General features: G+C 41.7%; 1 protein-coding gene across 4 annotated transcripts in view; it reads left to right on the top strand.

Annotated features, from left to right (window-relative positions):
- The window catches only part of CNKSR2 (connector enhancer of kinase suppressor of Ras 2), a 431,743-nt gene that overhangs the window by 53,720 nt on the left and 351,994 nt on the right, over window positions 1-26,029 (top strand). For all 4 annotated transcript variants that reach the window (XM_088451603.1, XM_088451600.1, XM_088451599.1 and 1 more), the window contains exon 2: window positions 21,824-21,987. In XM_088451603.1, coding sequence (XP_088307729.1) covers window positions 21,824-21,987 — 164 coding nt within the window. The remainder of the gene's footprint in view (window positions 1-21,823; window positions 21,988-26,029) is intronic.

The following is a 26,029-nucleotide window of genomic DNA, read 5'->3' as shown; positions in this document are numbered from 1 at the left end:
ACTTAATGATTTGTCCCCCCAACCCCTTCATTTATATAAATGTCATATTTTTTGCCCCCTCCCCTCTCTTTATATTAATGTAATGATTTTTTTTTTGTCCCCCTTCCCCTGTATATATTTCATATTTTGTTCCCCCAAACCCTTCACTTACAATATATAAACCTAACGATCTTTTGTCTCCTCCTCCCTGTATATATTTAATATGTCCCCCACCCCTTAACATATATAAATCTATCCCCACTCCCTTCCATTGTGCCCCTTCCAGCTTTTTTTACTTACCTGTTCCATTTTGTCTTCTGTTGTCTTTATGGACTGCTGGGGCTGATCTCAGGCTGGCCAGGGATCTAGTTGCTGCTCTGCACGCCGCCTCTGCTCCTCTTCTCAGGGATGAGACATTATGACGTTGTGCTAACACAAGTGCAGCCCTCCCCACCCCGGTGACAGCCTCAGTACTGTGAGGCAGCCTGTCACAGAATGGGAGAGGAGGGGGAACTCATTTAGAGCTGGACACAGGACATCACAGCCATAGTTCCGCCCCTGTAACACTGATCTAAGGACCGGCTAGTAAGAAGGGGCCGAGAGGGCAGACAGCTGGGTAGCAGACCCCCCCTTCCACCGAACACAGCCCGCTAAGCTCAGCTCCTCCCAGAAAGAGGTGTGGCCTGAAATCAGGGGAAATACCCGACTCCACGGCGGCCCAGTCCGAGCCTGATGAAGTGTCTGAGAGACTGTGGGCCTAATTCAGAGGTGGACGGAATTGCAGAGCCGCACACAAGCAGCTGTGCAATTCCATCCATCTAAAATGCGAATGGGGCAGGAGGTGTTTGTAGATAATGCTGGGTGCACACGGAACGATCTGTTCAGCGAACGGTATCCCTTGAAATTCCTGGTGTGCTGGATGAACAATTTTGTTCATCCACACACCAAAGATATCACCAACGATGAACGACCAATGATTGCAAACCCCTATGGAAAATGCATGATATCGTCCAGTTTGGCCTGCATGCATGCCCAATGGACGATATCATTATTGTCCAGCGGGCGCGTCGTTGGTTGTTAATTGCTTACACTCGGAACAATATGAACGATATATCGTTGTACAATATCATTATCGTTCATATCTTAACAGTCACCTCCTTGCTGCATCAGGAATCCCAGCTCTGGAACTGAGGTCACAGCCTGGGATCACCATCGCGTCCATTGGTTTTGATGGTTACTCCGATAGCTGAAGCTTACTGCAGCCTAACCTGGTCCTGGCAGCTTACGAGGCCAAGAAATCTGCGTCCACCATCACAGACCCTGGCCTCGTCCCTCCTGGAAAACGCGGGCAACAACGTGCCCCCGTTTCTGGTAGCGCTTCCTAGGAACGCCCCCACTCTGCCTCCCAAATGCTGCACATGCGCAGTACACATCTTGCACATGTGCAGTCCTCTAACAAATGGAGATGTACACTAACCATCGGGTTAGTGTACATCTAATGATCAGGCCTTGTGTCCTCCTTTTTTTAATGCTATAGACATAGGACATTTATTGATCCTTGATGATTGGCATATTTACCTCCCATGCAGTGCAATTTGTCCTTATGCTACAGAGGGTGCTGATTAATAACTTTTTGCTCCTAGTAAATTGTACCAATATTCAGATGATGAAATTGCAGCATCGGATTACCCGTCTTTACAAATCACATTAGTGTTTTGGAAGTTTTAATCTGAATCTGTGCACATTTAATTTTATATTTGAAGAGAATTTATTTTCCAACATCAGTTTATTAGAACAGTTTGTTAAATCTCCTAGATTATTAATGGTGCATTAAATATATATCTGGTGCATTTTAAGACAAACATCATCCTCAGTTTCCCTTTACTTCTGCATTAATTTCCCCTTTTATCTAATTTGTTTGGTCTGTCTCCCTTATTTCCTTCATTGCTCACACATTTTAGTACTGTATGCCGCAGGACAATTTGTTAGCGCTTTGTAAATACATGCCATTTTAAATAAAGTCTTAGCTGCTTCTTTGCTATAGATTGTGACCCAAAGGCTTTTGCACACTGAGATTCCAGGTGAGTCAGTGTTACATCCGCAAGTATTCATATATTGTAAGGATTTGAGCTGTAAACTGCACAAAAAGGTCAGCATGAAATAACCGTTACTGGGTCTTGTTTCCGTAGCAATATCTGTAATGCTATTTGTAGCACAACACATACAATAGTGCAACTGCTAAATACAAACAAAATAGAGTTAGAGCGAATTGGGAAATTTACATAGGTAGGAAAAAATGTAAAGTTTATAGTGACAGCTCCAGGGGTTAAAGTGGGCCGGAACGGGGCATAACTGCGTTCTGTCACTTCTGTTTGGAGACGGAACTATTTCCGCCTCCTCAGGCCCACCTCAGCATGTCGTCACAGGGAGGCTTCATTTACCGGGCGCCCGCCGAGATTTTGTTACCAGCAGGCATGCGGCTCCTTTCCCGCAGAGACAGCCGGAGGCTGGAGCTCACCCCTGAGCTCCGGCTTCCAGCTCCCCCCACGGGCACTATGGGAGAGACGTAATGATGTCTTTCCCATATTTCCAAGCAGCAGCCAGTCGGACCAGACGGCAACAGACGCAAGAGCGGGGCTTTAAGGTAAGTATTGTTGGTTTTTTTGTGTGTACGCGCAGCACCATTGCAGGAGGCATTACTATTAGGGACTATTATAGGGGGAATTACTATTGGGGGCAATATTACAGGGGGCATTACTATTGGGGGCATTACCACTGGGGGCACTTCTACAGGGGGCATTACTTCTACAGGGGGCATTCCTATTGAGGGCATTGCTGCAGGGGCATTACTACTACAGGAGGCATTAGTACTGGGGGCAGTACTACATGGGGCATTACTACAGGGGGCACTACTGCAGAGGCATTATCACTGGGAGCATTACCACTGGGACCACTACTGCAGGGGCATTGCTACTGGGGGCACTACTGCAGGGAGCATTACTACAGAGGCATTACCACTGGGGCCACTACTGCAGGGAGCATTACTACTGGGGGCATTGCATAGGGGGCACCACTACTGTGGGCTCTGCATAAGGGGCACTACCACTGTGGGCACTGCATAAGGGGCACTACTACTGTGGGCATTGCATCAGGGGTACTAAAGGGGCACCACCACTGTAGGCACTGCATAAGGGGCACCACTACTGTGGGCACTGCATAAGGGGCACTACTGCTGTGGGAATTATGTGTAAGGGGCACTACTGATGTGGGCATTGTATAAGGGGAATTACTGTGTTGGGCAGTATGTGTATTAGGGGCACTACTACTGTGGGCATTGTGTATAAGGGGCACACATGTGGGCATTGTGTAAAAGGGGCACTGCTGTGTGTCATAACATGAATAAGGGACACTACTATGTGGTGTAATGTGAATCAGTGTCACTATGTGCGGTGTAATGTGAATAAGATTGTGCTACCATATGGTGTAATTTGAATTGGGAATACTATTGTGTGACCACACCCCTTTTTTTTGAGACCACAACCCTTTTTTGAAAAAGCGCTGAAGGGGGGGGTGAGTTTCACCTCTTCTCTAGGACCACTTTAAGCACTGGACAGATTAAACATGGAGTCTGTTTGGATGGTAACCATGGACTAGGAGAGTGAGGGGCCCCTACGTAGCTTATTATGGGAGAGATACAGATGTGTCCACATACATCTATCCTCCATGCGCTACAAGTCACGTCACACATAACGTTGCAGGCCTTCTAGGGAAAAGTCGAATGTAAAGACACTCGGCCTATTTAACACTCGCCCTATTGATATACAGAAGTGGACACATCTGTATATCAAACCTTGGAGCATTCTTGCTTATTCTAACAGTAGGTGCAGGAGTCTCAAAATGTTTCTGATAGTCCCTTGCACCCCCGAAAGAGTGGCTGGATCTCACACATCCCGCTCACTTCCTAGGGAAGTTGGCAGGAGGAGAAGACAGTTGTCAGGAATCGCGGGTTCGTAGGAAGGGGGTGGGGTTAAAATTACTGATAGTCCAGCCCCAGCTCCTCCCTAGGCTTCTCCCAGAGAGGAGAAACCAAAAGTATACTTTGGGGAGAGGGAGAAAAAGTGAGGAGAGATGAAGTACAAACCTATCCGCTTATAACGGCTAATTTCACTGGCTATGTTTGAATAAAATTACAGTTAGAAGCTGATTGGTTGGAACTTTTTCGCTCTCCAAGGCTTTACACTGTACATTTCCACCATATCTCAGTAGTGTGTGTATTACTTAATAATAAGGTGAGTTTGTGGTGATTTGCTTGTACCAGTATAATTGAAAGACATGATTTTGTTGCAAAATGATTGGAGTAATACAATTACTGTTTATATTATTCCATAAGCAGATCCAGTGTGGATATTAAAGAGCTACTGTATCAATATTTCATTGGGTGATGAGTTGAAATGGTTGAATCGGCTGCATATTACTTCTACTCCTGGTTTGTCGAAACTGTACACAAATGTGAAAATTCAATGTAATTTTTAAAATTTAACATCCATTTCAAATTTTTATATAAATTTTGAGAGCTATAAACCAAGTTTAGATAAACAAAATCTTCTAAATGTGTAAATTAAGCTACACTATGGTTGTGCTTGAATTGTTTAACAAAAGTTGTGGTCTACTGACATTTGTGCCATCGAAACATCAAATATGAATTCTTGAAACTGGATTAAGATTTTGGAGCATCTCTAGTGATGATGCATAATTTAACACATGGGGTTATTTATGCCACTAAATGTATGAAATAAGCACATGAGGTGTAAAAACTAAAAACACAATATCAAGTCTAGCTACCTACCAAGCCACTGTGACTCATTTCATTTAATTACACTACTTCTGGATTAAAAAAAAAATCAACCTCAAATTCCAAATTGATCTTCTACTTTGATCACCCCAAGCCCTCTTGTTTAATTTTTTCCCTTTGACTTTGCACAGGTCAGACACTCTGCATCCCTAAATATGTCCCATCTTCACAAACAAAAAAACTAGCTTTTTTTCTATGGAAAAGAATGTTTTTTGGGAAGTCTCACCATACCAGTGTCCCGGTATTTACTCCTCCATACATGTGGTGCACTGCATCACCCCCCCCAAGCCCCATGTGCATAAAGGTGCTGGCATTGGGATCTATGCAATGTGTCTGAAGCACAAGACGGTAAAATGCTCCAGTTTTGTAATGGTTAAAACGATTGGTCTAGAAACTTAATTTGTACATGGATATTTCCCCCTTCCCTTTTTACATGTTCCTGTTCCATTCTGTTCTATTAAATAAGCATTTATCTCCTCAACGAGTTATATAATAGTTCCATGATTGTTAGGAATTACGGTTTTAAACAGTAACTTTTCTTGGTGATGAACAAACTATTTCCAACTTTGCAAATAGATTTGTACTTAGAAACAACTGACATACACTACCGTGTGTGATAAACAAATTATGTTCTAATCAATTTCTACTATACATTCTTTACAAAGTATTGATAAACTTAATTACAGCTCTTTGTCAAAGTCAAAACTATTTTTTTTTCGTTCTCTACTTTGTCTACAATATATCTGTCATTGTACTCTTGGATTAAGATTATTATTGCGGTACATAATACTCAGCACGTAACTCTTGTACCTAACAAAGACAAAATAAATGTTTTTAATTGCTCGACACCCTCCAGTACACAATGGAAGCTTGTTTTTCTGTGGAGCTCAGGGCTATAGGCAATAAAGGCGAGTATCCTGTTATAGCCACAGAGTCCAGGGACACAAATTCATCCCAGTCGCCCAGAGGCAAGTTAGAGTTTGGCGCCCCCCCCCCCAAAAAAAAAAGAGGAAGACAAATCTAGTGTATCTATATGTGTGTGTATGTAAGTATGTTTATATATATATATTGAAAAAAGTGTGAATTGACAGTTTGAGCGACAAGTTTGCTACATGTATTAGCCGTATTCTGCAATGTGAATGATACAGTATATCTCCTGGAAATTAGGTATATACCAAGTGAACATGAATTATTTAAAACTGTATAAGAAGTTCAAAATGTTAGGAGAATGTGCTCCTGGCAAGTGAATGATTTGTATCAATTTGAGAACACAAAAGTGCTAGTGCAGATTTGATTAAATATGAGTATAAAAATATGGCAATTTATTAAAACACAATAAAAGAATAGGCAATTACATATTAATAGAATACCATAAGGGCTTGCATGATTCTTTTAGACATATAAAAGACACTAAAAAGTTGAATAAATAACATTAACGGCAGTGTAAATTTAAGAAAAGAACGAGTTGATACTTTAGCAGCTTATCTGAATATAAGAGAAAGGTAGTATTCCACAGTTCATGAGGCAGCAAACCGGCCCCTACGTGATTTTAAGAGAAACCCCCGCAGCAGGGGAGACTGATGACACGATTCACGATGAATCGCGTCATTTTGGCCCCGTCCCCTGATTCACAATGCCGGTAATCTCCTGGCCATGCCCCCGCTCTACCCACAAACCTGTCCAGCCACGCCCCCCTGCAATGCCGATCTGGCTGCTCCCTCCCAGAAGGGGCAGCCAGAATATCGGCAACCCTGCCCCAGCCAGACCCATGATGGTCTACACAGTGTGGTCACTGACAGGTGAGTGCAGCCAGCCGCAGGAGCTCACTTCCCCTGACTACTGTACAGCACTGCAGCCTTATATGGGGTGATGGAGGAAGTTACCCAGGAGCAGGGGCGTAATTATAATGGGTGCGACACCGCACACCCTGCACCTAATTAAATATACTTACCTCTCTGTCGGCCCGGTGTTGGCTACAGCGCTGCAGAAATCACCGTAAAAATGTCCATTGCGGTGATTTGCACATGTGCAGTAGAGATGTCCCGGGAACACAGCACAGGCTCCATGCTCCCGGAGACAATGCCAGAGTCTACTGCGGCCACGGAGAGGAGTGGGCCCGATCGGAGCCTACACACGGGCCCCGGCCCCTGCCCAAGAGCCACTTCGGGGGAGGAGTGGCGGTTGATGCTGGGTGCCAACCTGAGCTCATGTGCCCATGCCCTCCTGCAGTTGTACTGTATAGAGTGTATAGTGCCCATCTGTAGACTGTATGAATTGTGCTCAGAACTAGAAGTCCCAACATGCCCTGGCTGTCCGGGAGAGTGGGGGCACCAATACTCTTTCTCACACAGGGAACCAAAATATCTAGTTACGGCTCTGTCCAAGTATCTCTGGGCAGTATAATATTTAACAACAACTTAATAATGTTAACATCCATAATGATACAGTAATAATTTTTCACTTGCAGGGCTTCATACAGAAATAAACAAGTGTGTGTAGAGGCAGGATGCACTGTAAATTCACACACACACACACACACACACACACACACACACACACACACACACACACACACACACACACACACACACACACACACACACACACACACACACACACACACACACACACACACATCCATTCTAATTTCACACACACCTGGATTAATCCTAATTTCAAGTAAAAATCTGTATCCACACTAAATTCACAGAAACCTCCACGACCCAATGTGTATACATCACGATCTCAATGTGTATTCAGTTTTTTTGTGTATTCTTAGGATGGATCCGGCTATTACCCTTGTTTGAAATACACAAGTTAGTAAAGGCATGATGGATTTGAGCACTGCATCTATAACGTTGCTTCCATTTCCCCCACCCTTCCTCCACAATCTGTGACATAAGAAATGTATTAGTCATAACATTTTAGTAGAGAACAGAACTTCTCGTTTCTAGCTTGTCTTCAATTCTAGTATCACGATTACTCCTACAAGAGGGGGAAAAACCTGCCATCTGCACTCCCACACAAGGTCGTTATCATGCCAACTCACAATTAAAAATAGCTGCATTGATAGAAATCACTTGGCTCAAAGAACCAGTTGAAATAGTTTTTCTTTTTTGTCTTTTGTTTTATTTTGCTCTGTATGTTAATCCCTAAAGACTAGGTTTTGCATGTGGAAAACACTTTGTCAAATATGGCATCCTTGTTACGTACACTTGTAATTGTAAAATGCTATACTATATTGTCATTGTAAAACTATTATTAACATGTATTCTGTATTACACTGTACTGTAGGTTTGTTTTTGTTCTTTGTTTTTTTTTAGGTTGAGCAAAATGATTTGTTTCTTTTAAACTGACTTTAGTTTAGTACAGAAAATGTGTAGTATATTCAGATTTGTTTTGCAAAGACTGTAATGGAGCACCGGGCGGGATGCCTTGTAGGTGAAACCTGCCATGCTCACCTGCCCTTCTACGTCTTCGACCTCCTGCACTGTGTGGTGAGTGATGGCATGAAGTCTCCAACTGCTGTGCAAGGAGCCTGGGGACCTGTACAGTTGCTCAAAGCTTCCATTAGGATGTTTATGGCAGTTCCATAGCAGGTATCCAATGATGTATCCAGTGGGCACGATTTTGACAGCTATTCGCACTCAAGGGGAAGGGAAGCCCAATAGGTGCCAGATGACACTGCGTCTTATGCTGGGTACACACCTAACAGATATATCTGCAGATCGAGTGATCTCCCCCCAGCCTCTAGAGCAAGTGTACGTACACACAGCAGTATGCCCCAATATATCTGCAGATATAGTGGGCATCGGCTGTGCAGCACAGCCGACATCATATGTCTGTGAATGACGTCGTTCACAGACATATCGCTGATACATCACTGGTACACTGGTCAACGCACACAAGTTATCAATTGATCGTCCAATATATCTGCCAGTGTGTACCCAGCATTACTGTAAGTATACTTGGGGTTAACCATTTCAGTTTGTTCTCTGGAGTCTGTAAAACTTGGATGTACATGGGATAGGTGGCTGCAAAAGGTCATAGTTTCATACTGTAGTGCAGCAGTACTAACAATGCGACTATTTCTACCCTTCAAAATGTTTTTAGCCTCTTGTATTTTTTAATGCATGAGGCTAATCTAACTGCAGTGCGTCTCCCTGGGGAGCTGTTACAAGACCAACTATAAAAAAAAAAAAGATTTGTCGGGTCAGAGGGAGATTTTATATTAAGTAATACTATAAAAATAGTAAATATATATACTTTTTTTTAACAGGCTTGGCTGTAGCTTATGCCCGCACTTGTAATTTAATTGAGTTGCAGCTCACTTGTACTTGCTGATAACTTTTAGTGACTGTTTAAAATTTATAGTGCGTACTGTTGCTCTAGCAGAATTTCTAGGATACTCCTAGACAGTGGCCTAAGTTCATCCCAGTCACACGGAGACAAGTTATAATTTGGTGCCCCCGTCACAGCTGCTGACACTGTAATGTAGCAATTTGCATGCAGACAGGCTATACTGTAGATAGACAAAGGCAGTAGCTGATGGTCTGACATGGAGCTCTCCACTAGTGTATGGTGGCTTCTCAGGTGTTGGGAAGGGGTGCCATGTATTGGGCGGCCATGCCGATACACTCCGGGTACATAGTTACATCCATAAGTAGGGTGAATATGTTGTGGACAATGGAGGAGGTGCCCCTTCAAAGCTGGAGCCCGGCGGCAGGCGCCTCCATTGTCTCACATAGTTCTGCCCCTGCTCCTAGAATATTGGAAGGCCTCCTGGCCTTGCTGTGGAGCAGGCAATTCTTCCTGATGCTTAGCAGCCTGCAACGTGGATGGAAGTATTTCGTAATAACACAAATTGCATCATCAAGCCCTATCACTATTGTCACGATCCTGCGGGCCGACCTTCCAGATACTCCACTCTGAGAATCGCCGCCCATGACTTTACTGGTTACCTCAGCATGTGTGGCTACTCAAACACAGTCACTGCCAACAGTAAAGGGAAACTTTAGTGCTAAAACACAAGGTAAGCCTTTGCCCTTACCTGCACACACAAATTATGAACACGTAGGAAAATAAGTAACATGGGCCTTGGGTCTAAGAACACAGAACCAGCACTAGAATTTGAAGTATTTAATTCCAAGAATATTTTCAAAGTTTATGTTACAAAAAAGTTACAAAGATGATGATAATTTTTTAAAAGGTCACACCAGTTACACACAATTTCAATAAATACTGTAAAATAAAATCACAAACAAGGAAAAAAACTCATTTTGGATTACCTGGTCAGGGCCAAACGATGACGAAAGTGAGGTCTCTTCCTAAAGATATGGTCGCACCCTGGTGTGTCTTCGCCTCCTCATGAGTAATGCACAGTGTTTCATAACAAATACACATTTTTATGCCCTTTCGCAGGCTGCTCTTGGTCACTCCCCCCTTGAGATAGTTTTAACCCTGCTCAGATCAGCATTAATTGTTTAGGTGAATGTAACACAGGTTCTCCTGGTCACATGAGCAGGGGTTAGTTAATTACCCACTCCATCTTTTTTGAAGTTCAGAGACCAGGCCTGTGTCAACAGAAGATTTGACACCTTGCTGGCCTGGATGTCTCTCCTTGGCCTGTAAGCCTGACACTCTGTGGTGTTATAAACAGACCTCAGCCCTTTGATCAGAGGGCCTGATTCAGATTGATTCAGACCCGCTCGCTAGGATGCATTCGCTCGTGTCCTGCCGATGTTTGCAATCTGTGTATAAGTCGCAGTGCGCGAACCAGTCCATGCGATCGCGAAGTGATCGCCCCTTGTACACAGATGCCTCGCTAGAATAAGTGACAGGATGAGCCATTTGTGGGTGTACGCAGGCGTGTCTGTGCATCTTAACGCCATTTCAGAGGCATGCATAATTTAGACGCACCATCATAATACACGTCACATGGCTGAATTACACACTGAAGCACTCGCAGTGCTTGCGGTAGTGTATGGTCAGCCACAAGTGCTACGTATGGGTCCGATGTTACTCTGTTACTGATTGTTGAATACACTTCCTGGAGATGACATGTATCAGTAAGGGAAAGTGGGCATCTTAAGACAGGTTGGTGGGCGTCTGTATACACACCGCGATCGCACGCCAAGATATAGTGGGCATGCTAATGCCTTGCTGTGCGATCATGGGATTTGCATACTTTGGCAGCTGACAGCTGTGTGCGAACGCATCTAGCGAGCAGGTCTGAATCAGGCCCAGTGTTCCAAGCCAGAAAACCACAGATAGTAACAACTTGTACATTGAGGGCCTAGTGGCTATAAGTAAACACTAGCCAGTCAATTACCTCCCAGCCATCTGCCATACAATTTGAAAGACATTTTTTCTAAACAATATACAGGAATAGGTGCAGCCTATGAAGATGACATGTTCACATGCTTCTGCACATCTTTACACTGGCCTTGTGATCCCACTTACCTGTTAGAATCATTTCTGGGGTTGGAAGAGGAGAAAACTGAGCAGGTTCTTGGTGTTTAGTATAATATGTAATTACATGTACTATAACATGACAGGGTAAATGTAATAGGCTGCAGGTTTGAGACATCGGCGAGCCCCGTACCAGTCTGCCCAAAGTTTTGAACTAGCAGCCTTTTTAACAGGCAATATTAACCCACTGTAAACAAGTAGTTATTCCCAGCGCATGCCCAAAATAATAACCAAAAGTCTATATGTTGTAAATGACATATAATTTATTGATTTTTAACAAGATAAGTTTAATACGTAGAATTGAAATATATTATGTAAAAATGGATTATAATAGGTAAAAATTTTAATTAATAAATAACAGGAATGTGTATAATAATCTAAAAAGAATGATAACTGTATAAAATGTAATACCGGTATACACCTAATACCGGTATACAGGACGTTTGTCACATGACACACAAAATCATAACAACATCAAAATGCCACATTGAGTATCACATGTAACATATATGTAGCAGCTGCTATTCTCAGCGTGTGGCGGCTAAGATATTGTTGTCCCGGCTGCTCCCCAAAAGGTCTTAGGACCTCATTCAGAGTCGGCCGTTGCGGCCGCACGGTCGTACGCCACCGATGTTCGCTAAACTGCGCATGCGTAAAGTTCGCAATGCGCGTGCACAAACTATCTGCTACGATCAGAAATTTCTCTCTCCTTGAACACAGCCAGGTCGGTAGTTTGAGTGACAGAATGAAGTGTTTGTGGGTGGTAACAGGGGAAGGTGCTTGAAAACGGGGGAGTGGAGATCCAAACACAGGCGTGCCTAATTATGCGAACGACGTTTTATGGGAGTGCTTAATTAACAAAGTAGTGTCATGGGTGGTTTGTACACTGACCTGATCGTAGTGCTTAAGAGAGGGTATGGTCAACCTTAAGCTCTACGACCAGTTCCGATGGTTACCGATGGTCTCGATTAATCCTTATATGGCCGGAGATGACGTGTAATGCGTACGAGAAGAGGGCGTATTTTTTGTCTTACGGCCGCATCCTCCCCTTGGTCGGCCAGCTAACGATCCGATCTTAAGGATGCAACTTGCGAGTGCATCATTTGCATATCCGGCCCCTTTTCCCTTACGACCGTGCGGCCGCAAAGACCGACTCTGAATGAGGTCCTTAGTCGGTGGTAGCAAGGACCGGAACAGTGGCTGGAAACTACTTGGACTGGAAGCTGACATCAACGCGTTTCATCCCTTGAATAGCCGGGACTTTCTCAGTCAGGTGCATAAATATTGGGACATTGACAGAATCTTCATATTTTGGCCTCTATTCACCACCACGATGGCTTTGAAATGAAACGAACAAGATGTGCTTTAACTGTAGACTTTCAGATTTAATGTGAGGGTAATTACATCCAAATCTTTTGAACGGTGTAGGAATTACAACGGTTTCTATATGAGCCTCCCACTTTTTAAGGGGCCAAAAGTAATGGGACTATCAACTCAAAAGCGATTTCTTGGACAGGTGTGGGCTATTCCCTCGTTATTTCATTATCAATTAAGCAGGTAAAAGGTCTGGAGTTGATTCTAGGTGTGACATTTGCATTTGGAATCAGTTGCTGTCGACTCTCAATATGAGATCCAAAGAGCTGTCACTATCAGTGAAGCAAGCCATCATTAGGCTGAAAAATCAAAACAAACCCACCAGAGAGATAGCAAAAACATTAGGTGTGGCCAAATCAACTGTTTGGAACATTCTTAAAAAGAAAGAACGCATCGGAGAGCTCAGCAACACCAAAAACCACGGAAAACAACTGTGGTGGATGACAGAATAATTATTTCCCTGGTGAAGAAAAACCCCTTCACAACAGTTGGCCAAATTAAGAACACTCTCCAGGAGGTAGGTGTATATGTGTCAAAGTCAACAATCAAGAGAAGACTTCACAAGAGTGAATATAGAGAGTTCACCACAAGATGTAAACCATTGGTGAGCCTCAAAAACAGGAAGACCAGATTAGAGTTTGCCAAACAACATCTAAAAAAGCCATTACAGTTCTGGAACAACATCCTATGGACAGATGAGACAAAGATCAACTTGTACCAGAGTGATGGGAAGAGAAGAGTATGGAGAAGAAAAGGAACTGCTCATGATCCAAAACATACCACCTCATCAGTGAAGCATGGGGGTGGTAGTGTCATGGCATGGTCATGTATGGCTGCCAATGGAACTAGTTCACTTGTATTTATTGATGATGTGACTGCTGACAAAAGCAGCAGAATTAAATCTGAAGTGTTTCGGGCAATATTATATGCTCATATTCAGTAAAATGCTTCAGAACTCATTGGACAGCGCTTCACAGTGCAGATGGACAATGACCCGAAGCATACTGCAAAAGCAACCAAAGAGTGTTTTAAGGCAAAAAGTGGAATGTTATGCAATGGCCAAGTCAATCCCCTGACCTGAAGCCACTTGAGCATGCATCTCACTTGATGAAGACAAAACTGAAGGGAAAATGCCCCAAGAACAAGCAGGAACTGAAGACATTTGCAGTAGAGGCCTGGCAGAGCATCACCAGGGATGAAACCCAGCGTCTGATGATGTCTATGCGTTCCAGACTTCAGGCTGTAATTGCCTGCAAAGGATTTGCAACAAAGTATTAAAAAGTGAAAATTAGATTTAGGATTGTTTAGTTTGTCCCATTACTTTTGGCCCCTTAAAAAGTGGGAGGCACATATAGAAACCATTGTAATTCCTACACCGTTCACCTGATTTGGATGTAATTACCCTCCAATTAAATCTGAAAGTCTGCAGTTAAAGCATATCTTGTTTGTATCATTTCAAAGCCATTGTGGTTGTGAATAGAGGCCAAAATATGAAAGTTCTGTCAATGTCCCAACATTTATGCACCTGACTGTATGAAAATGATGATCATTATCACCTGTTTGGCATGATTGGTTAATCATACACCTGACTATAATCTCTGACTTTGTGCAAAAATACCTAGAAGAATTGATGCTGTTTTGAAGGCAAAGGGTGGTCACACCAAATATTTGATTTAGAGTTCTCTTCTGTTTATTCACTTAATAGTTTATTTTATCAATGAATAAAATGCAAACACTTTTCTATTTTTTTGAAAGCATACTTACCGTGCAGCTATTTTTCCACACCTGCCTAAAACTTTTGCACAATACTGTGTATATGTATGTGATCATTAACGGCAGCTCACTGACTGCCCCCTGCAGCAGAGCTCCGCTACGGCGGCAGCTGGGAGAGTATTGCTGCCGGTTGGCATTCATTAAAGGAACAGAGGACAGAGCACTGGGAGCTGAGCTATAGCAGACACGTAATAGCATGGATGGGCCATCCCAACCTTACCGCCTATAGAGGTGATCCAATAGATACTGACAACATAAGTGGGACTATCTTGTTTAAGGTTGTAACAGTCCGGTCGGTGATTTCCTGGCTGCTGTGGGGTGGAGAGACAAAAGCTGCAGGCTATATCTGATGTGGGATCCTATGACTGCAATCTAAAGGAGTGTTCTCTTATATGTTTAATATACAAGTATATTCACAGTACGCGCATATTAGTATTCATATACGTACTTCACAGTGTAATTAATTACTACACTATCAGGCGCTTGTCCTTGTCCTCCAGGTGAAGGTGCAGCTAAATTAATTATTTTCAAATATCGGTGTACGGTGTTTATTTTAATATTTCTTTTGCTGTGGAACTACAAGTAGCAGCGGTCCCATAATGCCCTGCATGCTGGTACTTGTGGTTCACCAAATACCAGCATGCAGGGAAGGCTTGCTGGGACCTGTAGTTCAACAGCAAAAGACAATATTTGAACTCTTTCATTTGCACCACATACTACACAATCAACCCGGCACCCACCTCTTCAGGGGTGCCGAGGATAGCCCCGGGCTATCAGCCTAGGCCTGGGGTGCCCTGGAGAGGGGGGATTCTTTTTTTAGGGGGGGTCCCCAGGGATCCCCGGCCTGGGCTGACTTGTAGTCAGGGATTATGCTTTGACTGGGGGACCTGGTGAAAGGGCTCCCCTGACTGTGGCATTACCCCCCCCTCCCGCTGGAAATGGTCCAATTCTGGCTATGGTAAACAAATGGGAACCCTATTCATTTTTTTCCCTGTATTTCCAGAACCAGGACTGACTTGGTTCCCAATGCTGGTTGCGCTAAATACAGCGGACCCCTACGTTTGTCCCCTGTATTTCTGCAACCAGGACTGGCTCTGATTAGCTTGGTGTTGGTTGTGCTTAATACAGGGGACCCCTATGTATTTGTCCCCTGTATTTAGCACAACCAGCACTAGTGCACCAAAGCCCGGTGCTGGTTGTGCTGTGGGAGGCATGTCTTTTTTTTTTTTATATATATTACACATACTCATTTTTTAACAGATGCATGGATGGATCTCACTGATCCATCCATGCATCTGTGTCTTATTGATTTGATTTTCTCAGGTGCTGATGTGTGTATTCCAATGAGCACACAATTCTGTGAATCAGCAGCTCCACCATTTTGTGAGTGACAGCAATCTCACTCTGTGAGAGTGTTGAAACTGCAGTTAACCACAGGGTGTGATTGCATACCATATCTGTATTGCGCAAGGAACACGTCAATTAAGGTGTCAGCCTTAATGATCGGAATTTCATTGCTTTTTTTAAGTTTGAGTGGCACAAATTCAGTAGGTTTTGTGAAGTTTCAGATCATGTTTAAGAAGCCTTAATGGGACATTTGAAACGTAAGATTTTTTGTCTATATACACACATACTGTATAAATACTGTATATAATACAAAACCATATTGCTAGTGAATTAGTTTAAATCCAAACTTTAATGTATTACACCAGTACACCACAGTATAAGAGGGACAGCCAGATTTCTAAAACCATGAGCATGTGAAAGATCTCTAGAATACAAAACACAGTAGGGGCCTATTTGTGCCATATTGTTGAAAAGTAAGAGAAGGAAACATTACTGCACACCTCTCCAAATATCACTGGGGTGACGGATATTTGGTCTGGTGACTTAACATTCGTTCATTAGATGTTTCATCAGACAAGCCTTCTAGATTTTAATTTATTTTACTTGTTGAATTTGCATAGCATACATTAAATACAATTTTTTTTTTAATGAGGTGCGCTATGATGTTTCCTTCTCTTACTGTTAAGCATTGAAGATACACTTTGAAGAACTGTGGGACTATGTGCTGTTTCATATACTCTGGCTCAGATAAAACATAAAGTTTTATGTTTTTGATACAGGGCCTATTTAGCATGACATTGCTACATATATTTATATAATATATATATACTGTGTGTGTGTATGTATGTATATATATATATATATATATATATATATATATATAAATTATATTATGTTAAATATTATATTTCATCTACAGTATACTGGATTATAATCTCTTATAAATTTTACTGACTGTCACTACTATAGACTCAGTCAGAAGTGCCAGCCCTCCCTTACCTCTTCATGTTGTTGTTGCGCTGATGGAGGCCTGATGAAGGCTAAACTCTGAGCCGTGAGGAGTGACTCAAGAGCTCAGCAATAGCCCATGAGAAGAGATGCTGCGGCTTGGCAAGTGCCCAGCTGCCGTAAACATGCATAAAGCCCAAATTACATCTATGTCACCTTTTTACTGTACTCAACACTACAAAAAATGAAATTAGATGAATGTGCATTATACAGATGTGTCTTCATACAGCTATCCTCATTACACCACACAGCGCGACTTGCCTGGCCTCACACCACCATCAGCCAGGTCCTGTGCTGCTCTACTAGTGCTGGGCATCTTTTTTTCATCTTTTTTTCTGCAGAAAATGCGATGTTACCTTGATGCACCAGGTTAATTAAATTACTTAATTAAATGCTGATTAATTTGATATGTGACACTTGTATATCTGTGTGCACCTGAGTCTGTATATGAAGCACAACAGAACTTGGAATGAAAAAAGCTGGGCCGCTATGTTGTAGCACTTCCTATACAGATTCCGGAACTCAGTCACACACAGATATACAAGTGTCACATATCACATTAATCAGCACAGTCTGCTGGTGCGTCATAGTCGCATCACTTAGACGCATTTTCGACAAAATCAAACTAAAAAAATTGCTGCCGCTAGCAGAGTCTTACCGGACCTGGCGCGCAGAGATGGTTTTTTTTAGCACGTTTGCAGCAATGATGTGTAAGGACACATGTATATATTACAAATAGTATTAGATTCACAGAAGAATTTTCTAAAACTGACCTTATGTCATACTTACCTGAACTTTTCATTTCAGGGAGGTTTTTAAAGCAATACCTACTGTATTAATGTGGCGTTAAAATGGACGTGTACTGCTCCGCCTGAGAGTGTCATAAAGTTCCATCCAAATGCAAACAAGCCCCAAAGCAGCAGTTGTTGCTCAGTAAGATGTACAATACTTATGGATGAAAACACACTGATACTTTTCAGGGCTTGTTCATGTATTGTGTTTTACTCACAAGTTATTCCATGTAAATGGCCACCGGAAACCTTATTTGAAAATGTAGGTAGCCATAGGGATCATTGTGCCTTATAAACCAATACAGGGAAATGACACTGATGAATTTTGACTTTGAATGTATATTTTTTTCTTCCACGTATGTTACGGCTACATATTGGGAGTAAGGTGCAATCCGGGCGATTATTAGGGGTAAATTTACTAAAGGGAGAGTTTTTGGAAGTGGAGATGTTGCCCATAGCAACCTATCAGATTCTACTTAACATTTAACTTGCACCGTCTATAAGATAATGGCTAGAATCTGATTGGTTGCTATGGGCAATATCTCCACTTCTAAAAACTCTCACTTTAGTAAATTTACCCCCTAGACTCTTCAGGGAGTCAGGGAGATTGCCTCTATATCAGGGAGAGTTGGCAAGTATGCTTTATTTATATTGTAAGTAAATTGTTTATATTCCATAGTGTGGTTTCCTTTCTACCCATTACAGGCACACCCTGCATACCTTTGTATTTTTGATTATTAAAAAAAATAGTCTATTAAAAGCTATGTAATATTGCACCAATATATGAATAAAGCTGTAGAATTTTCCCCCAATGCTAAATTTATTCTATATTAGTTATAAACAGGACAGGCAATCTATTACTAATCGGTTTCTAAATAAAAAAATATATTGTTTTATATTAAATCTGTTTTTTCTACAGCATCCTTTGTAAAATATTTTACTAGTAATGGGGCCTATCCATTAGGCGACCTGAAAAACGACTAGCGTTCAGTCCTTCAGGTCGCTTAGGTGCGGTGCCGGCATTCAACGGTGTTCACTGAACGTCATTCAGTACAGAAGACCGACCTCCTATCTGTGAACATGTGGAACCTGACGATCGTCGTCAGGTTGACGAGCATGTTCCACAGATAGTCGGCGTTGGCAAGGACCCAGCGTGCACGTGCATCGCTGGTCCTTGCCGGCTATCCATTAGACGATGTTCTGAAAAGTCGTCTAATGGATAGGCCCCTTTGGTCCAGTTTTTTTCATTTGTGGTATTTTGTGCTACATGGATGATTTTGTTTTATTTCTATATACCTGCAACAAATGTATATGTGTGAATAACATTATAAAATATGCATTGCAATTGATCAGTAACTGCTTCCAGCACATAATAAACTCCTATACCTACAGTATATGTTGAGGAAATGTGTTGGCTTGAGAAGTTATTGCAATGTTTTTGGAAGAGCAATGTTTTAGAAACATAAAATAAAATTAATGTTTTATTTTAATAGAAAAGGAGAAAAAAAAGGAAAAAAAACCCAAGGCTAATTAGCTAAAGGTTAAATTAAACCAACTGAAATATTTTAACATTGAAGTTTTAACTCCATTATCCATATAAACAATTTACATGATTTAGCAGATGTCTTATTATAAACCTTTGCACTAGCAGTATTTCTGGCTTTTCTGAATCATAATTTTCTTTTTTTATATAAAACAGGTTATTGCATGTTGAGTCTGTACAGTAGATCACTTCTATGTACCAGTAGCTGTGAAGTCAAGGACATAATGTATTTATATAGTGATTAATGTACTTTTCAAATCCAAAGCGGGTAGGGCTTTCTTGATTTACATGCCGGGTTTTCCTGACTGGTACATTATAATGTCTTTTTAGTCTAATAATTTCCATCGCATTGTATTAGCACTTTCTGTCACTTAATTTTTTTTCCTTTAATATATGACTAATTATTTGGCTTGTATAACACAATAAAATAAAATTGTAAAAGAGCTATCTTATTAAATGTAACATTTACAGTTAGAAAGACATTTTACTATGTGCAGGTGTAGGGGTGTCTGTTTTTATGTTTTGATGTTCCCTAATGTGCCTCTTCAAGAGCCGGATTAAGATCTCAAGGGGCCCTAGGCAAGATACTGGTTTGGGGCACCTATCCCGATCTGTTCATACAATGTATACCTTTTCTAGACAAACTGGAGTTGAAGGAAAATCTTACAAAGAACCCCTTCCCACTGCAGGAACAAATAATCAATTAGAAAGCAAACTAATCAATAAAGATATAAAACATATAGGGGCTACCTAATGATAAGTGGTGATAGGTTACATTTTCAATCAGCGGTGCTTGCAATTCCGTCAGCCGGTCATAGCAAACCATCCCGCTGCAACACAGTTACACCCACCAAGTCGCAAGTGGAGAATAGACTTAGATACATACAATCCTGATTTCTGTCCCATTTTTGTGCATAATCCGGCTCTGGCCACTACCATTAGGCGATATACTGGGGACAGCCCCATGCTACCTGAAAAAACTCAGTTTAGATCACATTAATTAAAAGATAGAAGGGTGGGTGTACAATATGAGCAGAAATGATCAGTCCTAAGATGCAATATCCTGATTGTGCCTTGTGCTTCGGGATGTAGTCAATATACCAATGGCCGGGAAGCTGTGTGACTAAATCCCAGCATCAAAATCCCGATTTGGGACTAAAGATAGGCATCTAAATCCCAACACCTATCTTTAGCCCGACAATGGAATCCCGACAGCCGGCTTCCCAAACGAAGGTAAACCGGCTACTGTTATCTCTTAGCCATGGGGGGGGTTAGGACTTAGGGCTAGCCACCCCTCGGGGAGGGTTAGGCTGTGGCAAGGGGGGGTTAGGGTTAGGCACCACTGGGGGGAGGTTAGGGTTAGGCACACAGCAGATTGACCTGCATGTTCAGGCGATGATTGATGTCGAAAACGAACAGCAGGAGCGCGCATCGCTGGTCGTTTTCAACATTTTAATGAAAGTATTGTGAACGATTAATGAGCGATTGAACGATAACGATGTCGTGATTGTTCAGTTGCTCTTTTTGATCACCTAGTGGATACGCACCTTTATACTAGGAGCACTGAGCCAATATAGATCAGTCTATAGATGTTTCATGCACTATAATGCCTATTGCAGAAGCTGGGGCGAAAAACAGTCAGACATATTCTGAAACCTCACATGCAACACTTTCTCACTCTAAGGGGTATATTTACTATTTATGGGTATTTAGAAATGGAGAAGTTGCCCATAGCAACCAATCAGATTCTATTTAACATTTATCTAGTACCTTCTAGAAGGTAATAGCTAGAATTAGGGTGGAACACGTCGGTAGCGGGTGGCAGCGGTCTTTAGCAGTAAGAGGAAGTGCTGACTATCCGACAAGATCAGTGGTACAAGTCAATGGCATCCATATGACAAGAAACACTGGGAGGTTACAGGAAGGCCAACAGTCTAAGCCGTAGAGAGGTCCCAGGAGATCAGCTACTAATAATCTGGTAGATTACCACAAAGAAAATCAGGCTTCCTAGAAGAGATATCTTTCTGACAAATATACCACTGGTGATGTGAGGATTATATGCACCCTCTATGAAGAGTTTTTAAATGTAATTATTTTAATAAAGGAAGAGGAACTTTTAAATATACTGTACATCTGGCGTTTTGGATTCGGATAGGACTGTTGTTTCCGAACATGTGTTATGGCATTATGTGGAATGATGGATTCCTGATATAAATCTTATTAGTTCCGAGTTGGATAGAGGGAGGTGTACCCCCTTGTAGTGTGTATATTTTTTCTAGGATATGAGCTGTGTATTTTTTTGGACATGAATAGTTTCTAAGACAGTTTAAAACTGAGATTACAGTAAAGAGGAATCTAAACAGGAGAAGCAGCTTTGGTGTATATTTTAATTTTGTCTGTATCAGTGTTGATATTACTTTACATGCAGATGTGTAGTTTGATTAAATTATCTTTGCACATTTTAGTTATTTGAGAGTTAATTATTTCTACATAGCATTTTACTATATATTTTGGGGCCTGTTACAGTTTGATTTAAGTTTTACTACTATACACTTTGTAGACTGTTTCTTATTTTGTGTCCTCCTTGTTCTTAAAGCTAAATATTTGGATTCCTTGACTTGGAAAGCAATAGACTTCTTTGCACTGAAAAATAAAAACTATAAAATTGTCATTGTTTTCCATCAGGTCTAGATGACTGTCTACAACAGTATATCAAAAACTTTGAAAGGGAAAAGATTGCTGGGGATCAGTTACTACGTATTACTCATCAGGAGCTGGAGGAGCTGGGAGTTACACGGATTGGACACCAGGAGCTAATTCTGGAAGCAGTAGACTTACTTTGTGCATTGGTAAGGACTGTTATTGGGAAGATTGCAAAATCACTAACACCCAATATAAGTCACATAAAACAAAAATATATGACACTTTGTTCGGGTGCCCATGCACAGGGTATTGCATGTGTCCGAATTGTGAAAGATTTGTCTGATTTTTGCCAAATTACCCAGATTGTTTGGACACCTTTTCCATGGTTAGATGATGCCTGAATACACTTTTTATATGTCGTAATCCATCTGCCATTGCCATCTGTCCCGACAAACTTTGTAGATCCTCATCACCTGTTTCTTGGAGTCTGTTTTTTTTTTCTTGCACATGTGATTTGCAGACTAAATCTGACTGAGTGGCAGTCCAAATTGCATTGTGATATAGGACAGGTCAAATTATTAGCCTATTGTTGTTTATCATTAATTTTCCCTTTTACCTGCTCTGGTTTTGTGTGTGTATATTTATTAAACACCAAAAAGCCCTGTCTCCAGTGAAAACAGGTTTTTCACCCTATTCACCAGAAGGTTACTGCTACCACTGGATGCAATAAATTAAAAAAGTTATGATTTTTTAAATAAAGCATGTTTTCTATTTAAATATCAGTTTTAAAATATTTATTTGTAAAAATAAATATTTTATAATTTTTTAAACAATTTTTTTATTTTTTTATTAGTGGACCTGAAAGTCCAAGAGCTACTGTAGATGTATCAAGCCTTAGAGAGAGATAAAGTACTCCTCTTCCAGTACTTTGAGTTACTCCTTTTCCAGTACCACTGCGCATACATGCACTAGCTAACTAGGTCACGCGTGTGCATATGTCCTGAGTCTGGCCCAGCAAAGTGGTCAGTTGTGCCTTTACCGCTCTGGTCCAGTATCACCAAGGCATGGAGTATCATTCATCTCCCATTGCAACACTTTATTTATAAGTGGTAATAAAAAATGTAAAAAAATTGTCATCACCAATTTTAAATAAATAGGTGAAGATGTACAGTATTATTCATTTGAGAGAGATAAAGTAGAGAGTTGCACATAGTAACCAATCAGCTTCTACCTATCATTTCTTAACTATTCTTAACAAAACTGACATCATCACTGAATCAGACAGACTACAAGGAGACACCAAGACCTACATCAGACTGAAAAGCTACCCCACAGAGAAGTACAGTAAAGAACTATCTATCTTTCTCAAACAAGGACTGGACACAGGCATTCTGAACAGGAAAGAATTCGACAACCTCACCCCTACCAATCCAGTAATTCTGGTATTCTACTATCTTCCCAAAATCCACAAGGACAGACATCACCCACCCGGCAGACCTATAATCTCAGGTATAAATGCAATAACATCCAACCTGAAGATATGTCAACCAATTCCTTCAACCCTACATAACCACACAAAGATAGTATCTTAGGGACACCACTAACATCTTACAACTACTCAGAGACATTAAATGGGAAGATGACATGTGGCTAGCTACTAGCAACGTCACATCACTATACACAGTCATAAATCACAAGCAAGGAATTGAAAGTATAGGACAATTTTTACAACAAGACGGCACACTTCACCTGAAACAAACTGACTTAATCACAGACGGCATAAAATTAATCCTCGAACATAATTACACGTGGTTCAAAAACAATTTCTACAGATATCAGACCGAGACCGCTATGTGGACTAGGTTTGCTCCGAGTTATGCAATCCTCTTCATGAGTAAAATGGAGGAAGACAAGATATGGAAAGGGCATAGCTTCGGAGAGAACCTTGTCCTCTTGCGAAGATATATTGATAACATAATATTCATCTGGAAAGGGCATGAACAATCACTTCTCTCCTTCATTGAGCACCTACAAAAAAATTAACATAACTTAAACTTCACTACCACATACAGTAAAGAAAGGATTTAATTCCTAGATTTAGACATACATATCAACAATGGACAAATAGAGACCAAAACATTCCACAAGAGTGTGGACATCAACAGCTATATACTCTCCAACAGTAGTCATCACCCAACTGGTTAAATAGCATTCCCCTGGGACAATTCATCAGACTCAGGAGGAACTGCACAAATATCACCACATACAGGGAACAAGGCAGAGAACTCAAACAAAAATTCAAAGAAAAAAATTACAATAAAGGAAAAATAGACACCGCATTCACACAAGCAGAAACATTGGACAGAAATGACCTCCTGGAATATAAATACAAAACCAATGACAAAGACAATAAGGACATTTTCTTTGTCACACAATTCAATTCATCAGCTAATAAAATCAAAACCGTCATTAATAAACATTGGGATGTTTTAATGCAAGACTAAATTTTTGCCTCAGTTCTCCCCATATGGCCTAAAGTAGTATACAGAAAAGCACCTTATATCAAAACAACACTTGTACATAGCCACATACCACCTACCAGTCTCATACAAACAACACTGGATGACTCAACAAAGAAACACGGATTTCACCGCTGCGGCACATGTATTGGCTGCAAAACCACAGGGAACACAGGAAAAAGATTTGCATCAAACACAACAGGACAGAAACACAATATCAAACATGAATTAACCTGCCATACGAAAGGAGTAATATATTTAGTCTCATGTCCATGCCAAGTATACAGTACATAGGCAGGACCATCAGGCCACTGAAAACAAGGATAGCAGAACACATACGAAATATAAAAATTGGATATGAAAAACACAGCCTGTCACAACACTACAAAGATACACACGAACAAGACCCTTCCACCCTCACCTTCACAGCCATTCAACACATACCGAGAGAATGGAGGGAGGGTAACTACATTAAAAAAATAAACAAAGCAGAACTAAAGTGGATATACACACTGAAAACCCCACCAAACACCAAAAGGTCTCAATATCGATTTCAACATTATGTCCATGATATAACATACCCACCAAGTCAAATACAGCCGCCTGAACTTCAACAACTCATATCCTCCACTTGACCCACCTCCTCCTTTATATCTATTAACATCTCCTCCCCTCAAACATCATCACCTGCCAAAAAAAACCCTGGTCACACACTACCAACGTTTTTCTCCCCACATCCCCCACCCCCCAAGGAATTACCCACACACAATCTCCAACACAGAGGAACGCAGTCCTCAACAAAATTATCATTAACCCAGACGACAACAATCCTCCAGCCCTCAGCATGACTACATTTTATTACAGGCCTTCTCTACCATCAACTCATCAACTTATATCGATGAACTTAAAACCCATTGACTAGGTTTGCAGCCAGAACTTTCCCACCCGCCTAATTCAGCATGATATACTAGGAATAGATGCTGTCATCATTGACACACACATCCCCACGTAACCACAGCAACTGGAGCCTCTCATTAGAATAATTAACTATTCGACACATGATCTCTGAAGGCGGACACAACCATCTCCACCAATCACCGCACATCAGGAAGTGATTTAAACATCCCACACCAACACCTGGACATCCTTGACAAAGGCAGTCAGTGTTGAATGCCTTGGACCACACACAAACAGGCACACCACCTGTTTCACATCCACGCTCACCCACCACAATATGGCACACTAACTCTGAGCTGGAATAAAGTCTATCACCATCTGAAGCAAAAGAAGCAAGACCCGCGGGCTGGAAGTTAAGGCCATGATGCACGCTGTGTCATCACAATCATCACGGCCTGTCACCAGCACCCCACAAGGTTTTCCCGGGACTGGAAGTATAAAGCAGCTGGTTCGCTGCAACAGCAAACCCTCAGCTCGTCACCAGTACACCCGGAGGTACCCATAACTGCGAATAACGCCCGTGCCAGCTCCACCATCAGCGTCACAGTGGGCAGCGCACCAAGACGTAGCTACCGTCAAACACTCCCGCCGGCACCACCATCAGCATCACGGTGCGCAGCACAAAAAGACACAGCCAGTCCATCCCGTCCAGCATCCAGATTATCACAGCCTGTGGTATATAGCTTCACGTGATCCCGCTACAGTAGCCAGGACCAAGCGAGCACACATTACAGTGTCCCCGGTCTCACACCAGCGCACCGCAGCGACGAGG

This window comes from Taudactylus pleione, unplaced genomic scaffold (assembly GCF_031769625.1).
Source record: "Taudactylus pleione unplaced genomic scaffold, aTauple2 ptg000026l, whole genome shotgun sequence".
Classification (NCBI taxonomy): domain Eukaryota; kingdom Metazoa; phylum Chordata; class Amphibia; order Anura; family Myobatrachidae; genus Taudactylus; species Taudactylus pleione.
The sequence above is the reverse complement of the archived record's forward strand: the minus strand, read 5'-3'. Positions and strand labels throughout refer to the sequence as shown.